The sequence below is a fragment of the Mastomys coucha genome, unplaced genomic scaffold (genome assembly GCF_008632895.1).
Source record: "Mastomys coucha isolate ucsf_1 unplaced genomic scaffold, UCSF_Mcou_1 pScaffold13, whole genome shotgun sequence".
Lineage (NCBI taxonomy): Eukaryota > Metazoa > Chordata > Mammalia > Rodentia > Muridae > Mastomys > Mastomys coucha.
This window is the reverse complement of record NW_022196895.1, coordinates 8,597,425-8,615,616: the sequence shown is the minus strand read 5'-3', so window position 1 is coordinate 8,615,616 and position 18,192 is coordinate 8,597,425. Positions and strand designations below refer to the sequence as shown.

The window sequence follows — 18,192 nt, the reverse complement described above, 5'->3', positions numbered from 1 at the left end:
GCGGGGTGGGGGTGGAGGTGGGGGCGGGGACGGGGGCGGGCCGAGGGAAGCTTGGGTACAGATGACCTTACTGCTCTAAGTCCAAAGCCACTGCTTGCCACCTGAAAGCATTGTTTTCCCTCCTCTAGGCTCAAATTACTTGGACTAAAGCCAGTTCCCTGCCTTGTGCTTTAATTGAACTGAAGTGTGGCGCCTACGGAGGAAATGGCCTCACAGAACATGTCCTTTGGAGCTTTCAGGACAGACTTCAAACATAGAGACCAGCTTGTCCACCCTGCCCTTCCTGATGATGTCAGTGACTAGATTCACAGTCACCTGACATCTGGGGCTTCTCGGACTGGAGGAGGAACTGTCTCAGGATAACATTCTGCTCTCCAGTGGCATTTCCCAGGCTTGGGGCTGGGGGTGGGGGGTAGGGGTGGGGGAGTTGGGGGAAGCTATATCTTGGGATGCAGCCAAGCAGATGGGGCACAGATGCAGGTTCGGGAAGGGCTGATGCCAGTCTACAGGAGCTTCCAGCCTCCCTTGGGCCTTCTCGTCTGCCATTTGCTTCATAGTCTTCATGAAGCCCAAACATCTGCCTCCTCCTGCTTTCAAAGGTCTGAACCACACATCTTTCCCTTGCCAGCTTAGAGCTGCAGGGAGAAGACCCAACATTTTCTCCTTCACAAGGAAAGTCTGGCTGGACCTTTGCACAGATGTGGGCCAACAGAGAGGGCGGGACTAGGGGAGGGAAACCTGCCAGTCTCAGGCAATCGCTGTCATCCCAAAAATGTGCCTGGCCAGCACTTTTCTAATCCAGTAGGGAAAATGGAGTGGAATGCTTTCAAACCCAAGGGAGCCTTTGCAATGATCTTCATCAGGTTGCCCCAGCAACCAGCTAGGGAATGACGTCATGGTCGCCTCCTGAGGAGATCTGGTTGCTTTCCCTGCTGTGAGTAAGGCCTAAGATCTTAGTGCAGTGTAATACCAGGGTTAATATGGGCCCTGCTTCCATAAATAACCACTTTTAAGATGCAAAGGGTGGCTGGGGCTGAGACATGGCAAGATGCTTCGCTTGACCAGAGGCTTAGCTTGACAATGCCTTCTTGGTACCAACCTCAAAGGCAACCACAAGAAAAACAGTCACCAAATCCACAGGCAGACTGGCCTGCTCCAGTATACTAGTGGGGTGTGTCTTAGGTTTCACATGCCTTGAGGGTTGGGGTTCAACACTGACAATTCTTTGTCCTTGGGAATCAAAAGTTTATTTTTAAAATTTAATTAGGAAGATCAAGAATTAAAACAACCATCGGTGTACTAACCGTTCTTACAACACACACACACATATGAAGCATGGAAAACTCACCTCCGGAGAGGGGCATTCTCCTCAATATCTTCCAGGGTCTCCAAAGATGATCTCTGGGAGATGAGGCGACGTCTACAGAGACCAAAAACCAGAGGTTAATAGTGTACAATAAAACTGACCAAACGACTGTGTAAATCTGCAACTATCAGGGAAAACAAACAAACAAACAAAAAACAAAAACAAAAACAAACCCAGTATAATCCCTGACTAACTACACTCTAAACATTTGTCCTTATCCCTACAGGGGAGTGTGGGCCTCACTCCTCTCCAAAGAAACTTCTCTTTGCCTCAGACAGAAATCACTACAGAAAGTCACAACCAATCAAAATGCAGAGCTGTGGAGCCCAGTTCCAATGGATACAAAACACACCTCACACACTAAATAAAGCTCAGAGAAAATTGTGGGAGAGGGGACAGAAAGACTGTAAGAGCCAGAGCATCAGGGAGTCTGCTGTGAGACTGTCTCCTAGAAAAGTCAGAAGCTACATCCATAAAGTGTCACCACCATGACTGCCATACGTGAGCTGAACAAGCACAACACCAATAGATATGTGTGGGGTGGGGGGAGAGGACGGGGGTGGGGCAGGAGGTCTCAACTCCCCCTACACAAAGAACTATAGGCAACTAAGGAATGTGGAACAGTGGGAAAAACGCCTTCCCCACAGAGAAGAACACGGACTGGTATCCAAAACCAAGGAGCCGGCCCTGAAAGCATGCACATATACATAGCACTTTATAGATCAAGCAGGCTCTATTTATGTACTTAGGAATATATATGTATATAAATACACATATATGCATGAAACAACAATTAATGAAAGAAAGAGACCATGACTTAGAAAGCAAGCAGGGAGGGCTCTATGGGAGGATTTTGAGGAAAGGATGGAGAGGGGGAAATGGCGTCATTGCATTCAGATCTCAGATAATAAATGAAGTGTGAAAAGGAAGCCGGTAAGATGGCTGGCAGGCTCAAGGACGACTGCGCCGATGGGAGAATGGCCTCCACAGACTTGTGCTCTAACAGCCACATGACCTTGGTGGCACTTATGCCCCTGCCCTACCCCTACATAATAATAATGCATAAAATTAAAACAAAACACAACACATTTAGACAACAGTTGTCTTCAGTTAAGCCAGGCTCATCTGCTTGCCTGCATCTTGACCACACCCCTCGGAGACAGGGACTCTGTGGTGACTGCACAAGTGGATGACCTGTTTCCAGCTTTCACTTGCCTCTACATGACAAAAAAAAATGACAATATGCTGCTTATAACACACAGGATCACTGGGATACTGAGAGATTTCCTAAGCATTAGTAATACTGTTAAGAGTTGAAATATTCATCATTTGACCCTAGGAACTGACGGATATTCGATTTCGAAAGCATATTTTGTCATTGGTGTACCTGTGTCTGTCCTCGTGTGTACCTGGGCACACGGATGCAGAGGCTGAGGGACGGGCTTGCCTGCTGTTCCTCAGTAGAACTATACACTGTTTTTTTGTTTTTTGTTTTTTTTTTTCAGACAAAGGTGTCTTACTAGGACTGAGGTTCACGGTTCTGCTATGCTGGCTGGCCGGTGGGCTCTGGGGAGCTTCCTGTCTCCACCTCATGAACACCTGGATCGCAGGTACATGACAGCCTGCCCAGCTTTGGTCATGGATGCTGGGTCTCAAACCCAGGTCTTTTTGTTTGCAAGTGCTTTACCACCTGAGCGCTCTCCTCCTGCCCCAAATCTTATCATTAAAAACCTCAATATCACTTGAATACTATTAAAAAAGTTAGTCCTGGGACGTCCACGACACCTCCAGAGAACTGGAAACAAATGACTATTTGAGGACAATCCAGTGACAATGAATAGTCAATGTGACCATGCAGAACAATAACTTTTCTGGGCTGTTGAAGAACTATATACCACCTGCCCAGACCCCTCAATCTAGGTTTTTTTTGCCAGGCTGAACTAAGAACCAGTCCTAGTTAACTCAAAATATCTCGTAAGATACAGCTGGGAAGAGTTGGTGGTAACTTTAAATAAGTCTAGCTAAACGAAGACCACTTCACAGCCAGGGATTTGAGGGCGGAGGGAGGGAAAATTTGATAATTTAGAAATGATGGCTATTCAATTTTGTCCCATGGTCCCTTCTTTTCCTGAGTGGGAAGATACTCAATCATTTATGTACCTAAGCCTGTCCACACGTGTACATGGATACATGCATATGAAGGACAACCTTGGATGTTGTTCTTCCGGAGAACGATACACTTTTTTTCCCCAGGCAAAGGTTTCTTACTAGGACAAGGATTCAAGGCCTCTCGGCACATGGCCTATCGTACTTGTTAATGGAATATACAAAGACACCTTCCCCCACATTGTACATTCAATTTTTTATTTTTTCTTTAACTATAAACTGTTTTATGTTTATAAAACAGTTGTTTATAAACAGTTAGCTTATGTTGTCTCAGATTCTCATTTGCCAATTGCATTAACTAATTTCCTAAGATGATCCTCACTGACTTGGTGACATGCGACCGACAGCTTCAATGCGTGGTTAGAGATCACTGAACTTCTAGCCACATAAGATGGCCAAGTCATCAACAGTCAGACACAGCTGTCGGAAATGCAGTCGTCTTACTTGGGAACCCAAGGTACAGAAATTATTTTAGGGGAAACATACAAACACTGACTCCAGGAGCTCAGCTCGTGGAAACCTCTATGACAGCTTTCTGCAGCCACGGCTCTGAGCATGGGCACCATCCGTTAAGATAGAGGGTCGAGATCCCAGTTAGTCTTCAGAAAGGCTGGCCAGGGAACCTCAGCTTGTAGGAGCGCTCCTGCCAGGCTGGGATTAGGACAGCATACCCAAGCCCACTGCAGCTCAGGAGTAAATGCTCCCATTTCCACCCACAAGGCTCACAATTGTGCTAAGAGGCATGCCTAGGCTTTAGAGTCTCAGAAAGCTCCTTAACTCTTGAGCCTCGGTTTTCTCATCTCTAAAATGGGAGGTGTTGGGCTGGAAAACAGTTCAGCGGCTAGAGTGCAAACTGCTCTTGCAGCCTGAGTTTGGTTTCTAGCTCTTACATGCGACTAAAGGATATCTGAAGTCTCTGGCCTCTGCAGACACCTGCCCATACATACACATACTTAAAGATAATACAAAATATTTTAACATGGAAATAAAGAGGCTAACTATATAAGCTGTGGCTCATCCTCCAGTCCCCAAAAGGCCTTAGCCCATCGAGATACGCGTTCCTTCCGCACCAAAGCCCACCTTGTATATAACTAAATCCGTGCTTGTCTTCAACAGGGTTCCCTGAAAAGCAGAGACACTTGCTGATACTCTTGCCACCTATAAAACTGGTGCCTACTCCACCTCCATGCCCTGCCTTACTGCCATGTCTCCTCAGTGGAAGAGTGGTGTATTTCTGGCACCACTCCAAGCTTTTAAGCTAGAAATAAAATATTAATAGGGGTGCACACCTAGACAGCTGCTAGAGACAACACAACCTCAAACAGATGTAAGTCACAGATATCAGAAGTCTCAACCAGTCCCCGCTATGCTCTGAGCCCCCGCTTTGTAGAACAGCATTTTGGGCTGAACACTGAAAAGTGTTTTGCTGGCTGGACAGTGGTGGCGCATGCCTTTAATCCCAGCACTTGGGAGGCAGAGACAGGTGGATTTCTGAGTTCAAGGCCAGCCTGGTCTACAGAGTGAGTACCAGGACAGCCAGGGCTATACAGAGAAACCCTGTCTCGAAAAAAAAAAAAAAAGTGCTTTGCTGATGTGGCAACCCCTTGAGGACTGTCCTCCCTTCTGATGTCACCCTTAGCAGGTCCCTGCAAGCTCTGTGGCCACTCCTCAGGAGCAGACACAACCCAGGCCACAGCCAGGCTCATCCCCTGAAGATATTGGTGTCTGCCTGCCAGCTTAACCAATATGACTGACTGTTGGCCTGGCCCATGCTCCACTCCTGTTCTTTAGAGGAGTTCACAGAACCACTGGGGAATTCCACTGAAATCCCTCAAGCTCCTTCATCTTTTGAGAACACCTTTCATAGGGACAGAAGGAAGAGTGGCCAAATGCCGCCTGAACTCAGGAGCTGCCCCGCTCCCCCAGGCTCCTCCACAACATTCTAGGTGCTCGCCCTACAGAAGTGCAGATCCCAGCGGCACTGCTTCTACATTGTTACAAGAACTTGCTTTTTTTTTTTTTGGATCAGCACATTGGGTATTTTCCTTGTGAGTTGAACACGTACAGTCACACATGCGTACTACTGTGGATTAAATATTTTCTGCTCATGTTAAAGTCTAACACTCAATGCAATGGTATTAGGAAGTGCGACTCTGGGAGGTGACTAGGTCACAAGGCAGGGACCCTCAGGAACAGACTGGTGCCTTTATAAAGAGGCCCCCAGAAATCACTCCCATTCCCTTTCTGTCACATGAGGACACATGGAAAAGCCAGCGGTCTGTAACCCGGATCAAGACTCTCACCAATCGAAAGCCCAACTTAGCAGGCTGAATTACAGGCTCCCAGCTTCCTGGGTGAGAAAACAAATTCCATTTATTTATAAGCCATCTAGTCTCTGGCAGTTTGTTCTAGTAGTATAACTAAAGCAGACAGACAGACACACACGCACAGAGACTGAGACAGACAGAATCAGAGGCAGATGAACATGCAGACACTCTTAAGGCTTCAATTCTTTAAAGGGAAAAGAAAAATCTCAAAATTGGTTGTCTACCTGTCCTTTAAGTCAGCGGGCATGGTTCCCTCATTTATGCACAGCCTTTGAGACAGAGATACACAACCTAGAAACAGCTACCGCCGGCCTCCTAAGGAACGCTAACCTGGTGCCGTGACAACCAAACCAGCACCAAGTCTTGAGCTTCCTAAGATGAGGAGCTGATTGCTGTCAGAAGGGTGGGTCCAGGAGCTCATCGCACTGTTCATCCCCACCCCTGGCAGAGCTAGATCCTTCTAAGAACCGTAATAACACCTTTCCCCCACCCTCTATCCTCAGGAAGCCTGCGTGGATGACGTAGCTAGGGGCAGCGGCTGTCACCCTGCAACTGTCCCCTAGGCTAAGCACATTACCGGACCACCCCTTTATCATAGGCACAGTCAGCCAGCAAAGGTCTTTGCGTATTTTAATGACTGAAAGAATACTTAGCCTTGGGTCAACATAGCATGCTACTTTATCAACCACAGCTAGTCAGTAATAGAGCAGCAAGGCACAAGCAGAAGCATTATATGCTGACGTCACCAAGCCAAAACGTTTATGACTAGCACACTGAGCGTGCACCTACGGGTCCTCTTCTTGTCTAATAATTACAGCAAGGACCTACCATGCCAGCCACATTGACCCCAATGTGGTTCACACTTAATGTCCCGAAAGCCTTACTCACTGCACACTGAATGCCAGACTCTGAGCGGGAAAGGAGCTACGACCCCCGACAGGATATCTACATATCTGAATACACCTACAGGAACCAAATTTCTCTACTCCTGCTTACACACTCACAGCTCAGCTTACAGGGAAGACACTCTAGACCCCAAGCACCTAGAGACAGACAGAGTGGCCATGTTCTAATAAATTCATTTGCATCTGTTGAGGGCCTAAGAGGAAGTAGCTTCCGGTAAGAGAAGATAACTACACAGTAGAGAACAAGGCCAGGGTACAGGCTTGCAAGAGGAGGACCCAGGGCTGGCATCCCCAAAGCATCTTAAGCATCCATCCAAAGTGACTGTCCAGGGGCAAGTGGGCCCGTGGTCTGACCATTCCGAAAGGTTTCCTAGTGACTACTAGTTCCATCCTGGTCAACAATGACTTGAGAGAGTGACGGGGGAAGGCAAAAGCCATACGTGGCCAAGGTGGCTCGGAGGCTCTCTTAGAAAGACATGTCAAGGTAGTGGGCACTGCTCAAGGAGTGGAAATCCAGGGCCTAAGAGTTAGGACCAGGCTGAGATGTACTAGAAGTTGACCCCTGGGCCTTGGTCTGAGGAAGGTACCTTAAGCCAACCCACTTGAGCCAATCTACATGCTGGAATGCCCCTTGAAAAGTCTGCCACTTGAGCCAACCTCCAAAGAGCCTTACGTGTCTGAGCTTGGCTGAAAGGGTTTTTCTTAAACCACCAGAGGATTCTAATGAGCACGATAGCTGATCCCACTAAGAAGGTCACCTCCAACATCCTGCTCTGGTCGAGGATGAGTGACGCTCCTGTTTCAGCACACGTGATTGGAAGTGATTGTAATCATGTAATCAACCCCCGAGCGGTGATCTGTCTGGTTCATCGTTGCAGGGGGACCTTACAAAGGTCAATGAGCAGAGGAAAGCAGGCCATTTAGCTTGGAGAACGGAGGCTAAAGAGAACCTGGTGAGTTTCTAGCACAAGTAGGAATGAAGTACCCATGCATGTCACACACACACACACACACACACACACACACAGAAGACCAGAAGAACAAGAACTGAGGTCTGTTTTCTCTGGAAACAAAAAAACGCCAGCTTGGTGGACAGGTCAAGGCCTTGGGGTGCAGTGGGGCCAGACACTTCCTACCTTGAGGTCCTGTCTTCCTGCATGGAACCCACTTTACACAACATTCCTGGCTATGAGTTTGTGCTATTGGAGGGCACATCTCGTCACAAGCGTAAGAAGTGAGGGCAAAGATCTTAACTAATTACATAAACGAGTGACAAGCTGAGGGCATGATGATCACAGCTGTTTAGATGGCTATTATAATGAGGGATAAAGAAAACGAATTGTCAGTGTGTGATCAAGACTATCATACATTTAATTTATCTGCCTTAGAGTTCTATCGTGTGTCCACTGAGAAATCTCCTTCCCCCCACAGCCCCACAAGACTAAACGAGACGAGACAGAAGTCATCTGCCTTAGTTAATGATCTACTACTCTGATGAGACACCACAACCAAGGCAACTTATATATAGAAGAGTTAATTTATTTGTGGCTTATGGTTTCAGAGGGCGAGTCCATGACCATGGTGGCAGTAAGCATGACAGCAGGAGGCAGGCATGGATCTGAGCAGGCGCTGAGAGCTCATATACTGGCCCACAAGGACCAGGCAAGGAGCTCTCAGTGAATGGCACGGGCTTTTGAGAACATCCAAGTTGACCCCCAGGGACACACCTCCTCCCAGAAGGCCACCTCTCTTAATCTTTCCCAAACAGTTGGGAAACCAACTGGGAAACAAGCATTCAAGCACATGCATCCATGGGTTTGATATGCATCATTCAAACCACCACAGCTGCCTAGAGAAGGGCTGTGCCATCCTCTCCTGGGTATTCCTGGGAAGGGACCAGTAGGTTCTCAATCAGGCCTAGCTAGCTACAGAACTCCTTTAGGCAGAGGGGTATTCCCAAACGCCTCCTCTCTCTATAGTCAGTGAGTGGTGTTGGATGTGTGAGCCTCCATCCTGTTTTACAAGGCTCAGAGCCCCCTCTTGGAAAGTCTTCCACTGCTCAATGAGTTAAGGTGGGGCTGGATAAAGCGAAATCCTACCTTTACCTTACAAACTAGGGAAGCTTGCAACTCCAGGCTACTTAACAGAATCAAAGACTTTGAAAGCTCAATCAAAAAGGCTTGAGGCTTGCAAACCGAGAAGCCAGAGCAGGACTTTGGGCAGCTGGGAAGTCCCTTTGTAAGATGTTGGTAGATCTTTTATTTCCTGAGAACAAGCCTCAAGCCTGGGCTCATGCACCCTACCTACATCAGGGACAGTCTTTGCTCTACAAAACGGTTGTAAGGTTGTACTGTTCCTAACACACACACACACACACACACACACACACACACACACACACACACACACACACGGCTGCCGTTTGTCTTTGGTTTACTGTGAAAGCGGCTACAGAAAGGAGCAGGTAAGTACAGAGCTGTACCTGATGTCACTCGCGTGTCTTCTGAAAAGGATGCTTGGCAGGGGCTAGGTTCTTTTTCCAAGGGTTTTAAACCACTGAGGGCCACAGACTTCTGAGACTGTACTGCACTCAGCCAGGAAGGTAAGCTTATATTGGCCATGTGCTACAAGAGTCCAGAGGACCTCTGGCAGAAGTCAAATCACAATCCCAGCACTTGGGAGGCAGAGGCAGGAGGATTTCTGAGTTCGAGGCCAGCCTGGTCTACAGAGTGAGTTCTAGGACAGCCAGGGCTACACAGAGAAACCCTGTCTCGAAAAACAAAAACAACAACAACAAAAAAAAACAAACAAAAAAAAAAGAAGAAGAAGTGAAATTACTTCCCTGAGACAGGACTTAAGGTATAAAGCAAAATGGCCTTTGCTTGAATTCATTAAATGTATGCTTTGTCTTATTGCTATAGATATTAAGCTTCATCAAAAGTGCTCTGATCCGAGCACAGCCCCTAGCCGCTCACCTAGTAACACGCTCTTGCTCTCCCCTTCTTGCTCCTGCTCTGTCCTCTCGCCCCTTTCTCATTCCTTTCCCACATGCTCATGGCCTACCTCTTCTCCTCTATACTCTCTCTCTCTCTCTCTCTCTCTCTCTCTCTCTCTCTCTCTCTCTGCCTCTCTCTCTCTGCCTTTCTCTGCCTTTACTACCCTCTTAACTCCCCTCCCCATGCCCTGAATAAACTATTCTATGCTATACTGTCGTGTGGCTGGTCCTTCAGGGGAAGCGATGCCTTGGCATGGATCCACTGAGACACCCCATTCCCCTATCCTCACTACACCCCCATAGAACATATCCCCCTTTCTCTTTATTTTTTTTTATAAACACATCACATATAATTACAATAAAAATGGGGGCCATAAATTTTCAGAGGCAGGGGAGGGGTATACGGGAGGGCTTGGAGGGAGGATAGAGAAAGGAGAATGTTGTAATTATATTATAATCTCAAAATTGTTTTCTTTTTAAAGAAATGGTTAGGATTTTAATTTTTTAAAAAATATGACAAGCCAAAAAAAATGATTTCAAACTCATTTTTTAAGTCTCTAGTTGATGAATCAGGCAAAGAAATCAAATTAAAATCAAAACACTAAGAGCTGTCGACTGACTTGCTCAAATATGGTCTGTTTCTCCATTGTTGTAGGTGGGTTAAGAAAGATGTGAACTGTCAGCAGAGAATACAAATGGTGCGTGGCTGGTTTACTCTTGCTTCAAGGATTCTCAGCAGACTTGCCAAACCCTGGAAAATCAAGGTGTGAGGTCATCGCAGTAAGTACTGTTTATATCAGACACCTGTGATAGGATTTACTGCCTGGCCAGCATTCATTGTCAGCCTCTGCAGGCCACCCTGTGCACCCAGGCCCTGCAAATGCGACTTTTGTGGAATGGGCCTATCAGTGGAAGCCATAGTGATCCCCTCTGACAAGGGGCTGAGAAACAAGTAGGCTAGGCACTTTGAAGGCATCGGCCCAGTTTCTCGGCTTTTGGTTTTTGGGTTGTTGGTATTGTTTGTTTATGTTGTTTTGTTTCATTTTGAGACGGCTGGCCTGGAACTCATAGCAATCAGCCTGCCCCTGTCTCCCCAGGGCCAGGATTAAAAAGCTTGTGCCCTGATGCCTGGGATACGTTTGTGTATCACGAAATCCAGCGACTGCCCAGGCTGTGTTCTACATCGCTTAGAGCAGCCAAGGAGGGAAGGTTCCTGCCTGCGATTGGAGGACACACACTGGTCAAACGTGCAGAGGAATCAAACTAGGAAAAGCAAATGTACTGGCTTTAAAGGTCAGGATCCAGACAGGCCTTATGGAGTGGATGAATAAAGAGCCCTACTCTTCCTATGGAACATACCAGAGTCCCCTTTGGTGGCAGAGGTGACACATGGGAGCCATGATAGGTCAGAGGGTAGGAGGGAAATACTAGAGAAGGAAGGAACACTCTACCCGACTCTAAAGTAACCTGGGACGACAAGGGCCCTGCAGACTGACAGGTCACGGATGTTCTAAGAGGGTGTTAAGATTCCAGGGATCAAGTTCTCTGTTTCCCAAGCCAGGCAGGAACAGTCTAAGTGTGGAGGAGGCAGGGCACGGCAGGGCAGGGTAGGCTTAAAGGAGAGACAAAATGTAGCCAGGAGGAGAGGCCCAGTCTGTGGGCATGAGGATCCAATGAGCAAGGACCTGAGTGAATGTGAGGCATGGGATATCCTGGAACAAAGTCTAGTCAAAGGAGAGAAACAGGAGCCCAGGGGTGAAGATTAGGCTAGCTCCAGATTTCCTCAGGAGCCAGTTTTATTTTGTGTCCCTCTTGCCACATATCCAAGCCTGATAACGGCCTGAGGACACCAGCATTAAAACTTACACACACACACACACACACACACACACACACCCATATATAAGATATATATACATATATACATATATATATACATGTTGTATATATATATGTGTGTATATTACAACTATATATTTGTTCTAGACATTTCAGTGGCTGTAACAAATACCATGATCTCCCCTGCCACCTCTTCCATCCCCTTGAAACTTTGGAAAGAAAGGATGTTTATTTGGCATATAATTCCAAATTATCATCCACCATCTTGGAAGGAGGCAGGAACTCAGTTTGTCACAATAACATTTGTAGTCAACAGCTAAGGGAATAATTGTATCTATGCTGCCTATTTGTTTAGATATCTTTTCCTACTCCTACAGTTCAGGGTCTAGCCTAGGGAATGGTGCTACCCACAGTGGGCTGGGTCTTCCTATATCAATGATCAAGAAAATCTCCCACAGATAAGTCCATAGGCCTGGTCTAGGTGATCGCTCAATCAAGATGCTCTTTGCAGGTGATTCAGGTTGTCAGCAAGTTGACATTTAAAACTTATATATATGTGTGTATATATATGTTATATAAGAAGCTCATATAAACTGTACCCTAACATGTTAAGCAGATATCTCATATAATCAACAGTTCCATTGCTGTAAGTAAACACAAACATGTCTACAAAGAAACTCACCATGAATGCTTGGATCTTCATAGCAGCACAGTTATACAAGTCCATGTGCCTGAGAACTGATGGATGTTTAATAAAATGCAATGATAATCTGCCTTAGAAAGAAAAGTCTTGAGATGTGCTACAAAATGAACCTTGAGGCTATTCTAAGGCACAGTAGCTTGGAATCCATCTAGATGCGCTGTCCAGGACAGCAAATCCACAGACAGAAAGCAGATTTAGATTAGAGGGTGTTAGGGAACAGGGACCAACAGTGACTACAGGGCTTCTTTTGGAGGTGGTGAAAGTTTTCTAAAATCTGATTGCAATGATGGCTACATAACTTTGTGAATGCACAGTAAGTGTAATGTTCATTGGACTTAGTAAACAAAGGGCATGTGAAGTTTATTACAAAAGAACTGCTAAAATATTTATGTAGGATATATAAAATATATGTATGCACAAAAACACATATTGAAAACGAATCAGCCATTTGTGGAACTCCAAAAGCCTTTGCTAAGACCCTCAGAACACTGCTTTGGTAATACGGGCGGGGCTCAATTTCTTCTGACTGGAGCTATAGGAACTGAGAGGTTGAATGGCTTGCTCAGGTTAGAGGTGAGGGCATGAGGATTAGGAGCTGCGGTAACATCAATGGTTCCCCTGAGCCCTGTGTGGTGGGTTGAGAGTGCCTAGGCCAGGGAGCAGCACTATTTGGAGGTGTGGCCTTGTTGGAATAGGTGTGCCACTGTGGGCATGGTCTTTAAAACCCTCATCCTAGCTGCTTGGAAGCCATTCTTCTCCTAGCAGCCTTCGGATGAAGATGCAGAATTCATCTCTTTCTATACCATGCCTGCCTGGACACTGCCATGCTCCTGGCTTGATGGTAATGGACTGAACCTCTGAACCTGTAAGCCAGCCCCAATTAAATGTTGTCCTTTTATGAGTTGTCTTAGTGATGGTGTCTGTCCATAGCAGTAAAACCCTAACTAAGACACCCTGTTTCCAGCCCACTACAGCAGGCACCAGGTTAGAGCTGAAAGCTGCAGATGTACAGATGTCGAAGGCCCACCCACAACTTACACAGACTCTACAGCGTCTCCCGCGGGCAGCTCAGTGAGCCTTCTGCCTCCAGCACCTCTACCTGCCCTTACTTGGCTGCACCCTGACAGAGCAAACAGGAAGGCTCTTGCCGCTTCTGTTTTGCTCCTTTCTCTCCTTGTTCCCTGACCCCTGAGAGAAGATACTTTTGTATATCACTGCCCTTCTTTCAGGCTTGCTCTGGTCTTCAGAAGAGGAACCACAAATATTTCCAGTCATCTAGGAAAGAAGACAGTGCAGCATCCAGGCTGCTCCATCAGCATCTGCAGAGCAATCTAATGTTTGAGCGGTTCACCTAAAGCCTTTTGAAGATGTATTAGTGCAACTGCCTCGCTGTATACATAATTAGCAGCTGCAGTCCTAATTACTAGGCTATTGAGGGAAAGTTTCCAAAGTCACCCTGCTGCAAGAGACCTGTACCTGATGCCACATGAAGTCACCACGACAGTGCGATTCCACTTACTGCGTTCAACTGCTGTGGAAAAGAACACACACGTATACGTACACATATACATATGTATGTGTGTGTGTATGTGTGTGTGTGTGTGTTCCATGTGTGTGTGTTTGTGTGTGGTGTGTGTGTGTGAGACAGAGAGACAGAAACAGAGATAGACAGAGACAGAGACAGAGAGAGGGGGGAATATATATGTGCTCCTGAGTGGCCATACAACACCAAGAGGGTGTGGAATCCCCTGGACTTGGAGGTATAGGCAATATGACATTCAATATGAGTGCTGGAAACTGAACTATGCTTTTAGAAGAGCAGTGAGCATTCTCAAACACTGAGCCAACTCTCCAGCCCCAAGAATATATTATTAATGACCAAGAGGGCTTAGGGTACACTGTTTTCAATTTATAGCCTCAGAAAGCAATAAGCTAAAATAAAAATAATCCTGTACCATTGATTTTCCTAAGGATGGTTGATAATGTCATTTTTTAAAAGGTGAGACTCTTTAGCCAGGGTCTTTGGCCCTTCCCAGAGATCCTGTGGACTTCTAAGGTCAGATGCAGAGTGTGTATATGCCCACTACTCTCTTCTCACAGACCAAATGATCCCAGAAAAGATGAGCACCCATTGCTGTAATGCTCACAGATGAGTACCCATTGCTATAATGCTCACAGGGCACACACTGGGATAGCAACAGGGTTCAGAAGGGCAGAGCTCTAGACTGAACTGTCTCTACTGTGTGACCAAGTGTGGTGATCTGAATATGCTTGGCCCAGGGAGTCACACTATTTGGAGGTTTGGCCTTGTTAGAGGAAGTGTGTCACTGTGGTCATGGGCTTGAAGACCTTCATCCTAGCTGCCTGGGAGCCAGTCTTCTCCTATTTACCTTCAGAACAAGGTACAGAACTCGCAACTCCTCCTGCACCATGCCTGCCTAGATGCTGCCCTGCTCCTACCTTGATGATAATGGACTGAACCTCTGAACCTGTAAGCCAGCCCCAATTAAATGTTCTCCTTAGAAGAGTTGCCTTGGTCATGGTGTCTGTTCACAGCAGTAAAACCCTAAGGTAGAAGTTGGTACCAGAGAGTGGAATATTGCTGTGATGTCCTGACAATGCTTTTGTTTGGAAGAATGTGGATTTTGGGACTTTGGGTTTGGAAAGCAATGGAATGCTTTACATGGGGCTTAATGGGCTATCCTAATAGGAATATGGAAGACTTTGTTGCTGAGGGTGATTTGAACTGTGGAAGCCTGGCTCTAGAGGTTTCAGAGGAGAAGAATTTCAGTATGTTGCCTAGAGACTGTTTTTGTGGTATTTTCCTAAAGAATGTGGCTGCTTTTCGCCCTTGTCTGAAGAGTCAGCCTGAGGCTAAGTCTAAGTTGAAGGGAATCAGATTAATTGCTTTGACAAAGGATGTCTCAAAACAGCCCAGTTGAGACTCTGTGCTGTGGTTTAGTCTCATGGAGAGTGTTTTGATGAAACATAGCAAGATTAAAAAGAAAAAAAAATTACAAAATATATGGTTCATGTATTAAAGGGGCACCAGGAAGTAGAATGGAGCTGAATCCTATGTTCAAGGAGATAAACAGATTAAGGGACTGGTGACCTCAAAGCAAGTTCAGGCATGGTGGTTCACACCTTTAATCCGAGGAGACAGAGCCTCTGAGTTCAAGGTCAATCTACAGAGCAAGTTCCAGGACAGCCAAGCCTAGGCTGTGAAAGAGTTGGAAAAGAGGAGGCTTGTGATAATGTAATGGAACAAGGGGATCATGTTCCTGTTCCTGTAAGCAGCAGAACTCGGCAGCTTCAGCTATGCTTTTCTGGCTTTCTAGTCAAGAGGAGAAGGAGACTACTGGGACAACTGATGCTGGTTAGCTGGAGCTAAGACGTTAGCCCCGATCAAGAAGAGACCAGCATCACTGAGGTGAAATCTTCTGGGAAGTGTTTCTGGAAACACAAAGAAGCTGTGTTCCAGAGATAACTAGAGTTGTACCTCATGCTGCAGCTAGACTTGGTAAAATGTAAGAGTCACCCAGGTAGTACTGGTTTTGAAGGCATGAGGGGTCATGGAGAGCAGCTGAGGCTTGGCACTGTGAGAGGCCATGGGAGGCCATTGGTGAAGGTGCATCATCAGTTGCAGTTGATGGCCCAGTACTGAAGGGATCATGCGAAGGAGTTGAGGCTTGGCACCATGAAGGGAGCCTATGAAGGGCTATTGGTGAAGCCTAGTACAGCGGAAGACCCCAGTGTACTGGAGATGCCAGTGCCATAGGGTGCTCCATAGCCTCACCAGTGGGGTGGAGTCAACCAGAGCCTAGAGTGCTACAGAGTGCAGAGCTGGAGATGTGGCCCAAGCCCACTGAAGGAGCCCAGAAGAACATGTGTGGATCCCAGACACTGGAACAAGAAACTGTGAAATTGAAGTTGCCTTGGAGATCCCAAGATGTTTGAGACACCAGAGTCATGGGATGCCTGCTGAGGAGAGCTGCTAATAGAGAGTAGAACCAGCCCAGGAGAAAGAAGGTTGTTGCAGTCAATAAAGATAAAAAAGGAGTTGGAGATCTGAGGACTGCTTTGACATTAGCTATGGAGATGCAGAGTTTGGAGTTTGCCCAGCTGGTTTCCTGTCTTGCTTTGGGGATTCCAGTTCAGTGACTGGATGAATCTCAGAAGAGACTTTGAACTTTGGACTTTTAACATTGATGAGATTGCTACAGACTATGGGGACTATATGTACTTTTATTATGCTATGACTAGGTATGGCCACCATAGACTCATATGTTTGAATAAGTCTATGGGGTCCAAGGAGTAGAATGTGGTAGTTTGAATAGGCTTGGCTCAGGGAGTGGCACTATTTGAAGTTGTGATCTTGTTGGAGTAGGTGTGACCTTGTTAGAGGAAGTGTGTCACTGTGGTCATGGGCTTTAAGACCCTCATCCTAGCTGCCTGGGAGCCAGTCTTCTCCTATTTACCTTCAGAACAAGATACAGAATTCTCAGCCCCTCCCTCCTGCACTATGCCTGCCTGGATGCTGCCCTACTCCTACCTTGATGATAAAGGACTGAACCTCTGAACCTGTAAGCCAGCCCCAATTAAATGTTGTCCTTAGAAGAGTTGCCTTGGCCATGGTGTCTGTTCACAGCAGTAAACCCAAACTAAGACACCAAGCAAGCTGTCACTGTCCCTATCACCACAATATACCAATGTCTGCAGTTTCAGGTGATGGAGATGTGAAGAGATGGAAGAATATAGACTTGGGTCCTTGTTCTGATCACCACATGATGGTTAAGACTTTCCTCAACATTCAGAAGCCAGGGCTTCAGATGCAGGTTAGTGTTACAGGAATAGGAGGCTGATGAGGTCATGGGACCTCAGGTTCTAATAGGGGTGTGGGCAGCAGATGGGCATTCCATACCTGTAGAAATCTTTGCCTATGTTCCGTGGGGCCAGGGCCAGGCTCTAGCTCAGTGGTTCTCAACCTTCCCAACTCTGTGACCCTTCAATACAGTTCCTCATGTTGTGGTGACCCCCATCCATAAAATAACTTCATGGCTATATTGTAACTGTAAGTTTGCTGCTGTTATGAATCATAATGTAAGTATTTGATATGCATGATATCTGATATGCAACCCCTGTGAAAGGGTCGTTGGACCTCCAAAGGGGTCGAGACCCACAGGCTGAGTACCATGTCTCTGGAGCTTCAGTAACTGATAGAGCTGAGAGGAAAGCTGAAAGTCAATAGCAGGAAATAAGGCCCCCATCTGGAAAATGGGTAGATTCCTAAGAGTTGCAAGGAGAAATACCATTTAGTCATTCTCAAAGGAAACATGGCGATTGTGAGATGGGCTTTATGTAGCTTCACCAAGAAATCGGTATGTCTAAAAATCAGGCAAGGCAGACAAAAACATCACACACTACAAAAAGGGTCAAGGGGCATGACCCTCCATCAACCTCCCTCCACTCTGGGGTTAAAAAAGAACAACAACAACAAAAAAAACCAGCAGAAGTTAAGCTTTCATTTATTTATGAGTCACACGCCCAGCATGGATCAAGCACTCACTACAAAGCAGCAGGGACATGAGGACAGTGAATGACCTGATTGGCAGGCACAGTTAAGAGCTAATTACAAAATAGACTGCACTGAAAGCTGTTCTCTAGGTGCCACAAGCAGGAGGGACCTCCAGCCTGGCCTGGGGCGATTCAGTGCAGGTAATCAAAGACTTCCTGGGAGCTGCTGTGGGTCTGAACCTGAGGTCATTAACCTGGGTGGGAAAATCGTGCCCAGGCACAGGGTGCACTAGCCTCACCTGTAAGCATTATCTAATCTGTTTGAGAGTGCAGCAGCTTGTTCCCTGTACAGCCAATGGGAAAAGGCTGTCTGTCTC

The 18,192-nt window shown here is 46.5% G+C and overlaps 1 protein-coding gene across 3 annotated transcripts in view; it reads right to left on the bottom strand.

Moving 5' to 3' along the window:
- Positions 1-18,192, bottom strand: part of Cables1 (Cdk5 and Abl enzyme substrate 1) — a 106,813-nt gene that overhangs the window by 61,505 nt on the left and 27,116 nt on the right. For all 3 annotated transcript variants that reach the window (XM_031364967.1, XM_031364966.1, XM_031364968.1), the window contains exon 2: positions 1,349-1,420. In XM_031364967.1, coding sequence (XP_031220827.1) covers positions 1,349-1,420 — 72 coding nt within the window. The remainder of the gene's footprint in view (positions 1-1,348; positions 1,421-18,192) is intronic.